The sequence below is a fragment of the Alligator mississippiensis genome, chromosome 4 (genome assembly GCF_030867095.1).
Source record: "Alligator mississippiensis isolate rAllMis1 chromosome 4, rAllMis1, whole genome shotgun sequence".
In the NCBI taxonomy this organism is placed as follows: Eukaryota; Metazoa; Chordata; order Crocodylia; family Alligatoridae; genus Alligator; species Alligator mississippiensis.
This window is the reverse complement of record NC_081827.1, coordinates 97,939,732-97,952,053: the sequence shown is the minus strand read 5'-3', so window position 1 is coordinate 97,952,053 and position 12,322 is coordinate 97,939,732. Positions and strand designations below refer to the sequence as shown.

Below are 12,322 nucleotides of genomic sequence, written 5' to 3'. Positions count from 1 at the left end.
TGGGACACTCAGACAAACACAAAATTAAACAAAGTACCTGCATGTGTGTTGTTTTACTAGTTTACAATTTAATAAAAGCAAAACAGGCATCTTATCTTCCATATACTCAGGAAAGCACTTCCGTATATTTAAACTGCATTTTTAATGGAGCAACATAACCCATTCCGGTGGTTGTACCACTGTCAATAAAGAGGAACACATCTCTGCGTGAATTTTATGTAAAAAGGAGAGCATAATGTTTGTTTCAGCAAATATATAAATCTCATCTGGAACTATTAAACCCAAATCCAAAAATGTTTTCTGTAAAATCATTCTGCAAAAACGGTAAATTTAGCACATTTTAACTTTAAGATTACAAAGATATAAAAACAAGCAGTTTATAAACTCAGTTACTAACCACACAGCTGTCTTCTCTGCAATGAAGCAAGCCTTGTAACACCACATGAACAACATACAAGACAAGACAGAAACTGAAGAATGGTATACTCCAAAGGTACTAAGCCTTTTGGTCCCACAGACCAGATGGGTGGTATGGTATGTGCCCAGTCCTTCCTACAGGGATGGGGGCCCACGCTGCCACACCTGCTGGGACAAGGCCCCATGCCACCCCCACCCAGACCCATGCACCAGGAAAGGCTTTGCACCACCCCTGCCCAGCCCCATGAAGGCTGGATGAACACAGCACTAGGGGCCAAATCTGGCCTGCAGGCTGAAGATTGAGAACCCTCACTACATGCAACTGCAAGTGCATAATGTAATTTGGAGACACAAAGTAGAAAAGAAAAAAAAAAATGGCAATTTAACCAGGATATTAAAGCTAAAATCCATTAAATTCTTGCAAAGGGCATTATGACAATCTCTAAGGGACTGCAATAAGATATCAGCAACAAGTCTACAAAAGGAGGTCAAAGTTTGAGTGTACGTTACTTTGCTGATGCGTGCACACACACTTCTCACAGATTGCTAAAAATAACTAACAGAAAGAGACTCTTGAACAGTCTTACCACTTTTTATAAAATAATTTCACTTTCCGTTTGTTAAACAGTCAGGTCTTCCATTTTATAAAACAAATTCTAAGAGGTTCAGTCAACTAAAACAGAATTTTCAAGTATTAAAAAGGTCCCCTATTCTGCCAAGAATGCTGGATAATACAAACACTGAAGTTTAATAAATCTTCCAAAAAAGAAAAAAAGAATAAAAAAAACGTGAAAGGGATTTAAATAAGCCTGGCTGTTCCCAGAGCATTATTCCAATATGGCTAAGCATTAAATGAGGTCCAACACGCACAATGCTGAAGTCAAGAAACACTTCCTCATCCCTAGAAGGAATGTATTAGGCCAGGGGTTGGCAACCTCTGGCCTGAGGACTGGTTCTGAACCTCAGGGCCATTAGATCCGTTCTGTGGATGTGGGGTTTCAGAGGCATATCTCCACAAGGAAGAGTACTGGCTGGAGGGACCCCTCTCCCCTCCCACACTCACCCCAGGCAGGTTTTGTATCTACATGCCTCAGATCCAAGGTGAGATTGCTATGCCGGTGCTGCTGCGTAAAGGCTGAGGGCTGGCAGAGGACCAAGACCCAAGTAAGTAGGAGCTGGTATACATCCAGTGGGCTAAGAGCTTAGTTCTGGCCAGGGGGTGCTTCGGGTTTTGATTTGAGTTTTGACCAGTGGACTGGATTTGGGACTGTAGGGAAGGTTTGGAGATCCCAGAATGCCAGGGCAGCACCCAAGGCTTGCACCTACAGGGAGCAGAGCGCAAGCTGCAGAGGAGCCTGGAGGGGCTGAGACAAGGGGCAGGGGCCCAGATTTAGAGGGTTTCTACAAGTATGTTAGCAATAAGAGAAATATCAGGGAAAAATGTGCGTCCCTTACTGAATGGGGGAGGCAACCTAGTGACAAATGATGTTGCCAGTAGGTCAAGAGAAGTGATTATTCAGCACTGGTGAGGCCACATCTGGAATACCGTGTCCAGTTTTGGGCCCCCCCACTACAGAAAGGATGTAGACAAATTGGAGAGCCCAGTGAAGGGCAACAAAAAAGGTGAGGAGGCTGGGGGACATGATTTATGATGAGAGGCTAAGGGAGCTGGACTTATTTAGTCTAGAAAAGAAGAGAATAAGAAGGGACTTAATAGCAGCGTTCAACTACCTAAAGGGGTGGGGTGGGGGGGTTCGAAAGAGGATGGAGCTAGACCAGAGGTGGCCAAAATATGGCCCGTGGCCTGGATCCGGCCCACGGGGCCCCTAAAAAATTTAGAAAATGAATATTTATCTGTCCTTGGTTCCTGTAAAAAATGACAGGAGCCAGGGGCAGTAGGACCCAGGGGAAGCCCTGGCAGGCTCCTGCAACAGCAGGGCCCGCCCAGCCCCACCCCTTCAGCTGGAAGCCCCAGCAGGGACTTCTAGCCTGGGACCATGTGACTGCACCAGTGCCAAAAACTCAGGAAAAGGGGGGGGGGGGGGGGGGGGGGGAAAGGGACGACACAGGGGAGCACCCCAGCTAGGGAAGGAGCCTGGGGAAAAGAGGACCCTCCCCCACTCCGTGGCTGGCGCTCTCTGCTGCAGGTGCTCGCAGCCCATGCAAGGCTGTTCTGAGCAGGCACAGGCAGCCCCACATGGGCTGTGAGCGGCTGCAGTGCAGGGTGCTGGCCACAGGGCGGGTGAGGGGCCACTTTTCCCACGCTCAGCACCAGCTTGTAACCTGACCCCACTGCCAGCCTGGGCCAGCTCTAGGATTGCCCGTCAGGGCTGTGCCGTGGCGGCAGTTACAGTGTGGAGGAAAGCGCCCCCCCCACCCCCCACCTCTGTTTGCTGCACTGAGCAGTGTTTGCTGCTGCTGCGCACCCGGAGCTTGCACACTGGGCAGCACAGAGGTGGTGGTGGCAAACTGCCTGGTGCAGGAATCAGTGGGGGCCGCTTTCCTCTGAGAAGACTGAGTGGAGATTTGATAGCAGCCTTCAACTACCTACAGGGAGGGTCCAAAGAGGATGAAGCTAAACTGGTCTCAGTGGTGGCAGATGACAGAACAAGGAGCAAGGATCTCACATTGCAGCAAATGAAGTTTAGGTTAGGTATTAGGAAACATTTTCTCACTAGAAAGATAGTAAAGCACTGGAACAGATTACCGAGAGACGTTGTGGAATCTCCATCCTTGGAGGTTTTAAAGACTTGCCTGGACAAAGCCCTGGCTGAGATGATACAGGAAAAGCTGGTCCTGCTTTGAGCAGGTGGTTGGACTAGATGGCCTACTGAGGTCCCTTCCAACCTTAATTTCCTATGATTTTATGTATGGGGCAGGACACGAATACTAATAAGACACCTGATTGACAAAAGTTGAACTGCCTTTGGTATTCCTCCTACCCCTCCCATCCAATTCTCCTACCCAGGTCCATGATCTAGAAGCTTGCCATATACTACCATTATTATCCACAGCAGTTTGAAAAGTCTGCATCTTTAACCAAGGAGACACTGCAGTAAAGAACACCAACTATACATTAACTCATCTGGATCCTTCATCCTTCTGTCATTTCTCACACTCACCACTGCTTGTATGAACCCATTCACACTAAAGTAGTTCCTGCTTAAAAGTTTTAAACAGTGATTGACTTGGCAGGAAAGAGCTAACATTTAGGGTAGAGGGTGATCTGTTTGTATCCCTAACTGCACTTAAGAATGCCAAAGAACTGCCTCATCACTGTGTGACTCATGCTTGATGACCCAGGAACAGCATAGGTGAACTCCAGCAAAGTCGCATCCAGAACTTTTTAGTTAGAGAGGGAGTTGGTATGACACGTACAAGGCCAAAAAACCATAACAGGATCATAATTTATACGTAGAGGAAAAAAGAGCCACACCCAAGGTAAGCTTTTAGGAAAAAGAAAACAAGAAAACACTCCCCGTTTTGGGAAGGAGTTTCTCCACCTCTACTGTTCTTTTCCTCTGGATTCCTTCCTATTTTTTCATATTTTAATATTTTTTGAAGTATGATGACCAAAAATTGGACACCCAGAGGAGGCCTCAGAAGTGATAAACTGAATTTCTCAAGTTTCCTTAAAAACATTCATAAATTCAATAAAAAAAATCTTCTTAGACTGAACATTGAGATTTTTGTCTATGATGCACAAGGGGGGAAAAATCCAAGTAGAAGCAAGGCAGACTGAGGTAAGATACTGCTTCTAGTTTATTGAAGAAAAAACCAGCTGTGTCTTACAGGGTCTCAGGCAAAAGTGGCCACACTAATGCAAAACACTGTTCCTGCAGAAAAGACTGCTTGGGTCAGAGGCTGCCTTGCTATGGATGTTCTGCCCAGCACCAAGCATATTCTTAGTGCTTAAATACCGGCTCTGAAAACAGCAGATCACAAGTAAAGTCGCTGGAGGATAGCCAAACAAGTATAGGGCCTACACCAGCTTCCTGTAACTTTAAAGAATAAGGATACATGCATCTTAGCCAATAGGCAGTTCCCATGTTACACCCCACTCGGCCCTCCACCAATACAGAAAACAGAGAGGGGGCCTGATTTCTTTGCCTCCGGGGGATGTGTTACAGAATCAAAGCCCCTTGCCCACACAGGAAGGAGTACAGCAATGTGTCAGAGCTGGAAAATACCTCCCACTTTTGGTGGAAGGCCATCAGATAAAGGGAGATCATTAAGTTCCACTTAATCTTTACACAAGTTTCACAAAGCACAGGAAGAGAACAACTAATCGGAAACTAAAACCACACAAGCAATTTTAGAAATTGTTCTAGCTTTCTAAAAAAGCATAACAAAAATAAAGGTACAGAAATGGTAAAAGATACATTACAAGAGCCATTACCACACCAGGAGAAGGCAAAAGAAAGGAGCTCCTTAATACATTTAGAGATAGCTGTGTTTGAGATTTTCTGCACTAATTATTTCCTCCCAACAATTAGAGGATAGAAATGGGAACTAAGACACACAGACTATTACAGATTCTAGTGATATGCTACACGACTTGCTCTGCCTAGATCTGCATTTTAGTTTCTAGAACGTGGACAATCTTCAGGCATGCCATGAAACTTCATGTTTATAATGACTTGCAATCCTCAAATGAAAGGCACTATAGAAGTACACAATATTATGAACAAGCATCAAGCCCCTTCTACTCTTCTTTGACTAATCCTCATGCCTGGATTTAGTACAAGTCTCAATCATTTTCAGGATCCAGCTATGATGCCACACAAAAAGGATGACATCATTTGGAAGAAAATGCTACCAAACAAGATCAGATTAATTCTGAGTAAGAAGAGATCCAGTAAACCATAAAGCAAGATGAGGAGAGTTGTAAAACAGCAGTTCTTCCAAAAATACCATTCAACATTTCCTCTGAGGTGTCAATAGAACTTTCATTATCAATCACTAAAACCAAGCTGATAATTGTTAACTGTTGTTTTAGAAAAACAGAAGTGGTGAGCTTGTCTCAAAGGGATGCTCTTTAACTTAAGCCCCAGGTTAGGATTTTTTTTAATTCTTGAGAGGGAAAGTGTAATTTATAAAATTTAAGAAGATTAGAAGGAAGAGAAAGATAGTTTCCTCTCTTTAGACAAATGCTCAAACTATAACATCCCATATGTGGTTGAAGATAACACTCATGAAGTCATCCCAGTTCTACTTTTAGGTCTGCTTTTATACACAGCACCATGCACCTTGCAGGCTCTCCCAAAGTATTCATACACACCATGATTGTAGCATACTACAGATATTTAGTTAGTAGTAAATGGTTGAAGGTGCTCTACCTGACTGGACTGTCATCATCAGCATCTCCGGTTCCAGCAGAGTCATGTTGATCCCTTTTTCAACAGCCACAATCCATTAAAAATAGGCAAGTCAGATGGAGGAATCCCAACTCAGACTTGATCAGAGCTTCTGTGAAATGCACATCTTTAGATTCCACGCACTCAGGTCACTGAGACAACTTGTCTCTTTCCCCGTTGCAGTTCCCGGCTTATTCACCACACATGCAAGTTGGGACAGCCCAGAATCAAATTACTACTAGGAAGAAAATGAAAAATACTAGGGCTGGAACTTAAGATGCATGGTTTGCAACAATGAGCTCCACCCCATGTTGCTCTCGGGGGTGGGGGGGTACAGACTCTAGAAAGTACACTGTTGTTTTTTCCACTTTTGAGAAAGGCACATGAAGAGGTCTTTGAGCTTTCAATCCTCTACAGGGCTCTGCTGATGAGGCAGTTTTATTGCAAGAACAAGGAGACTGCTTTAACATAAACAGTCTGAACTAGGAAACAGTAAGATGAAAAAATACACTGTATGTAACCCACCAGTCTGAGACACATTACTTCATTCTTCAAGAGATGTAAAGAAATAAATCTAGGAAGTTGGTAATGTTGTTCCCATTCCCTTTCTGGCTATAGAACTTGAGGCACTAAATGCCAGGGTTAGAACGTTTAGTAGAATTAAAGGTTAGTTTAAAAGAAGAAAAAAAGAGGAAAAAAAAAAAAGGTTGTCCTTGCTCTAATCTTCTCCGTTCTACATCCTGGACCCCTTCCAATCCTTTCAACCCTAAAGGTAAAAAATTAAACACTGCTTGCCAGGCTCAGATGATACAGGCAACGTGGCCTAGGATGGAAGGCGGATCTTTGATTGTCAAAATGTTGCCTGAAGATTTAAAAGATAAGTTGACCCATCTTTACTCACTGCATCTGCACTCACTCTTAACAGAGGCAAAAATACAATTTCAATCTCTAAGGAAAATGGCAAGTAATTTGCTAGCTAGATAATTTAATTCAGTGAACCACTTCCAATTTCTGTCCCAGGAGCAGCTCATCCCTTGCTTCCAATCACCCCCCCCCCCCACCCCCCAACTTACTGACAATACCCATTAAGTCATTTGCCAGTAAATACAAATATTTATTTCTGCGCACCCAGAAAACACTAAGAACCAAATGGACAAATATATGGTTTCCCTTTCAAGCAAAGCTCTCTGTGGTTGGCCAAATTCTCATTTTGATAGAACCGTATTGACGAAGGAATGGCTTCACACCTCTTGTGTTCTGACTCCTACCCACCGATGAACTTAAAATAGCTTCAGAGCTGCTGTAACGCTCAAATACAACAGGCCCCCCTAACAGCTGCTCCACAGCTGAGAATAGCCAGAACAAAGGAGGTTGTTGCAGCATTTCCAGAATGGCAAGAGGCAGTTCAAGGTGCGTTCCAGCTTCTTGAAATAACCCAGGGCAGCCCCCTGGGCTAGTGGCATTCCAACAGGGCCGCTGCACTGGTTTTCCAGCCCCTTTGCCCTGATAAAGTAGCATAACGGGATCAGAATGCAGACACAGTTTGGTTCCAAAACACCACGTTCAGCCTAAATACCACTCTACATAGTTCTAGTGTCCAGGCTTACACTATATGAAAATGCAAGTTTCAAAGCAAATACTGTATAGCAGAGATGAAGTGGGGATCCGAACCTTGAGAATTTGCCTAGGGTTCGTTCACAGAAGCAACTCGCAACAAAAAACCAGAACATCCTCTGGCAGCAAAGGAGAAGCCGTTTCCAACAGAAACATTGTGAACTTTTTTGCTTGGAGAGATGGAAAGGAAGCAGTTCCCTTTCTCTTTCAGAAAGCATGCCCTTCCATACTCTGGAAAGCATTATTTTGCATCCTGCAAGTTACTCAAACACGTTCTCAAGTCCTCAATGTGGTGCTGGGCACACCAATCAGACATGCATAAATGGATACTGGACTCAAGTTTCTGTTCCTAGCCCGGAGCTATGAGCATCATTGCCATAAGCTAGTGCAGTAGAACGGGAATTATTCATATCCAGGTGTTTCTCAACCTGCTTAAGTCTCCAGCAGTTTACCTTGTCAGCCACTCAACTTTTTGCTGCAGCTTTTACTTCAAAGAGAGCTGTTCCTTTACTCAACTGGATTACAGCTGCAGCCCTGCACTGCTGATGGAGAAGGGGTGCCCTCTGAAATAAAAACCACAGCAAATACCTGGAATATCCCAGTGGTCCAGCGCAGCTGTTTGCTGCAGTTGCACATACTCCCAAATACAACACAAACTTTGATATTCACAAGGGGGAATATTAACCAACCCTGCAAGTGTCCAGATTCTACCATGCAGCTAGCTTGGGAGGTGGTGGTGTCTGGGAAGTGCCACTTTGCACAAAGGAGACAGCTTTCCTGGAGGTACAGAAGCTTTCCTGGTACCTTTGTTCAGAGCTTCCCTTCCCCACACTTTTGTAGAGCACTGCAGAAATCATTCTTCGAAGGAGTGCTATATACCAGGGCAAGATATTAAATCAAGAGAGCAGCAGCGCTCAACATTTTGGCCCTGTGCCACCCCGCACATCCAGCCCCCAAGCACCAGGGCCTTCACCACCTTATGTGCTCAATCTAACATGCAGGGCCACAGCCTATGGGGCTCTCCATGCACCCATGGGAAGCCCTATGGACTGGATGACACTTTACCAGAGCCTCGATCTGGCCCAGAGGCCAGAGGTTGAGCACCATGATCCCAGAAAAAGGCCACTGCTCAAGGCTTGGATTTAGTTTGCACTGTATTAGCAGCCAACTGCTGCTGCATAATGATGTAGTTATCTTGGGCAGAGAAGCCACTAGCCCATTTGATTAAAACAGGCCAAATGTCATCCTGCAAAGATTCTGTTTTCCCCCAAGGAGGATTTCTGATCATTTGTCCTGCTATTATCATCAATTATTACTTACCACCAAAAACGATCATCAAATTCCTAAAATTAATTATTGCCCAATTCTGGTACTGGCTTAGTCAAGACAGTGAATTCAATGCATTAATTAGGAACTTAAGTACATAGTATATCACCTTGATACTTCAAAATGTAAAGTCAAATGGAGACATGGGGAGAGTATAAAAACAGGGGAAGACAGAAAATAGTGGAGAAGGCAACTACAAAACTTGGCAAAAGCGTTAAAACACCACCACTAACTTAAGTAGAAGCAAACAACTTGACGTTGATGGCATGCTCAATAAAGCCACTACCTTAGTTGGTGAAAGTAGCCCTTAACATTACCTAAATCTTTACTGTTCCCTCGGCACTATTTAAGAGCTTCTTTTTTTTTCTTTTCGGGGTTTTCTTTGTTTGTTTGTTTGTTTTGGGGTTTGTTTTGTTTGTTTGTTTGTTTTTTTAGGTATTTTAATATTATGTCAAGAGATTCCCATTTAACATTTATGTCAAGAGAGGCCATTTAATAACCCCCAAGAGATGGTTATTTTCAGTAAGAACTGGACCTCAAAGCAATGCTCAAAATCTTTGGATGAGGCACTGTGTTTATGGTCATTTGGCACGTGTGACCGAATAGCTCTCTTAACACAAGTTATCCAAGGCAGATTGGTTGTTCTTATACCAACATACTGTTCCTTTTACTCACACATTGTGAAGGGACAGCAAGCCCACTTGGAATGTATGTGAAGCAGAAATCAGATCCAGTCATGAATTTCCTCTCAACTTGTTTGTAATACCACATTGAAATGTATTTTTATATTTAAATCTAAAACAAAAGCAATACTTAAAAGCCTGCCATTTAAAAAACAAGGCTTAATCAAGATAGCTCCTGAAGCCCTACCCACATTAGAAAACAGACTTTAAAAAAAAATAATTTCATGAAGAACACATCCCCTTTAACAGCTTTCAGTGTTAAGTCCAATTCCTCTTAACAAACACAAGCATCTGAAGAAGTTCACAAACCATAGTAAAAAACTTAATAAGAGGATGGTTTATGATATGGTTCTTATAAAACACATACCATCTGTGCTGCTTTTTGCAACTGGTAACTAAAAGCAGGTCACAAAACTTAGTAAGGTATTTGCTAACCCTATTTGAAAGCCATTTCTAACCTGACTGCAGACAATAATCACACTACTCTGGGAGGGCGAAGTAGCATATAAGATGGATAGATAAGGTAGAAATATCTACCCACACCACCACTCCCAAGCAACATTCAAGGCATCACACTTAAAAAGTACATAAGTGTATGAACAAACTACAGTATAGGAGCTTCTTAAAACACAGTTAAAAAAAAAGCTCTTGCATTTCCAATGGGAAATGGTCTGTAGCAGCCAGGGTGGCAGCAATTTAATCCCATGTTGTAAATACAGTTACACTACACAAAGAGAGCTCTTGCTCATACCTAGGACACAGGATACAGTCTGTAGTCATACTGAAAACTCCCCACATCCCAACTGCCCCGGGGGTCCTGCAGGGTGTAAGCACCCCAGAGTAGAGTCAGCTCATAACACTTACAAGCTACTACAAGTTCTGTCCAAACCTGTAATCATCATGTTCTGGTGAATGATGTGATGGAAGACAGAATCATCCAAACGTCCCTGCAGTGAGAAAGGACCAGGGCAGCACCACACTGTTACCAACACACTTTCCATGGCCTCAGGCAGAGGCACAATTATGACTCCTGTTGACAACTGGACTGCAGGTAGTGGCCAATGATGTAATCATCAGCATCATCATGACAAAGCCAATGAGCTCATCTGAAAGTAACAATCAAACTGCACAAAAGTTTTAGGTCTGACCTCCTGTCTCTGGGGAGAGATAGGAAAGGCCAAAATACCACGATTACAGGTGACACTATAAAAGTCTTAAAAACAGCAATCCCTCTGCAATGACCTTTTTGCTTCATTCTCCTGCTTAGATTGGCTACCCTCATGCAATTCTGGGCTAAAAAGGAAGCCTGCTATGATTTGGGGCCTTGACAGAAATGGGTATAAAGCAGAAGGAAGAAACTAAATGCGAGTTAGGAAGACCACTGTAGAACACTGCTAAAGACAGAAACAGAGCTATTTTTTCTAAAAATCCATTTTTACCATACCAAGACTAGATCTTAATAGGTTAACAAAAAGTGTCAAAATATTTAACCAGTATGTTATATAGGAGTATTTCTCTAGGGCTACATAAGCTGTTGACCTAATCATCCTTTAATGCACCCTGAAAACCCCTGAACAGATTTTACTCTTTACATAGTTTTATCCAATACCAGCAACCCAGGTAAGAGTTTAGACCTCCAAAAATCATGGTGCTGAAGGGCTCAAAGATCAGTTATAACAAGAATAAAGGAAAGAGAAATCTAGAAAGGAATCCCTGGTTTGAAATATATATATTTTGAATCCTCCTCCTTTTTTTTCCTTACTACTTTTGGAATTAAAATCTGCCACACCAAAAGAAAAACATGTATTTAGTCCTGTTTTCTCTGGTCCCAGTGACATTCAAGGCTGAATGCTTGGAAGAAGGGGTAAAATTCTGGAAGAACAAAGGCCAACTGCAGACACTTCCTCAGCCTGATGAAGGGTATTTGTACCCAAAAGTGTGCAAAGAATATTTTTTTCCAACTATCTGAGTTGGTCTAATAAAAAATATCATCAGATTTACCCAAGAACCTTGTCTGCCTATGTCCTTAGACCAACATGACTACAACCTATACCCCTAAAATCCTTTAATGCACTTAACTGCACAACACAGTACTGTGTGGAACGCTCTTTTTCATCTCAAATTACAAGCATTTTACGCCCTGAAACAAATATTGTTAGTGCAATTAATCATTGTTTTGTGCAACTGCAGTGTTATGTTTTCCTAAAGAAGATATACTAGGAAAGAAGTTTTCTGTAAATTTAAGGCACGTAGCAGGTTAACCATAGTTAAAATCACCCAACACAAATAACTAGTTCAGCTCTGAGTCAGCAGAGCCTGCCTAGAATTGCAAATGTGAGAGCCTGTACCTCACACAGGAAGCCCTCCAAGAACATTTCCCCAATTCTCTCCCTCATACCCACTCAGCCCAAATCTTTCTCAGTGCCCCATTTCTTGGATTGGGTCAGCTGTCACAGAAGCAGCTCCCCTGCAAAAAAAAAAAAAAACACCCTCCACCTTCTTTAGTTAACTGGACAGAGTTAAGAAACAGTCAAGCAATCAAATGCCATCCCAACTGGCAAAGCACTTCCAAAGGTATTTAGAGCAGTGATTGAAACCAGGAGGTACAAAGTCACACCTATATAGCAAAGAGCTATAACTGTACCTGTCAACATCTATAAAAAAAACCTTATGCAATTTCTGCCATCAGTGCCACTGAGTAAAGAACTCCACTTTAAATAGTCTATATTCTCATTCTAGGTTCCCTTCATTTTCAAGAACAAACGTATTGATCCAAGATGCATTAAATATACTGCAAACCAATTCACTGCAGACTGGTAAGCCATTGTATCCTTTTACACCATGACCCTACATAGATAATCTTGCATTTACAAAGCAACTTTCCTCCTTCAGAACTTTAATAGACACACACCCTTTTTATCAAGC

The 12,322-nt window shown here is 42.8% G+C and overlaps 1 protein-coding gene across 6 annotated transcripts in view; it reads right to left on the bottom strand.

Annotated features, from left to right (window-relative positions):
* MRTFA (myocardin related transcription factor A) overlaps positions 1-12,322 on the bottom strand; it is a 131,600-nt gene that overhangs the window by 89,865 nt on the left and 29,413 nt on the right. Inside the window, exon 1 of one of the 6 annotated variants that reach the window (XM_019489268.2) lies at positions 5,757-5,931. The exons of the other annotated variants lie outside the window; for them this stretch is intronic. Within the exon in view, the coding sequence (XP_019344813.1) occupies positions 5,757-5,802 (46 nt within the window). The 5' untranslated portion in view covers positions 5,803-5,931. Of the gene's footprint in view, positions 1-5,756; positions 5,932-12,322 lie in introns of those variants that run through there. 6 annotated transcript variants of the gene reach the window in all.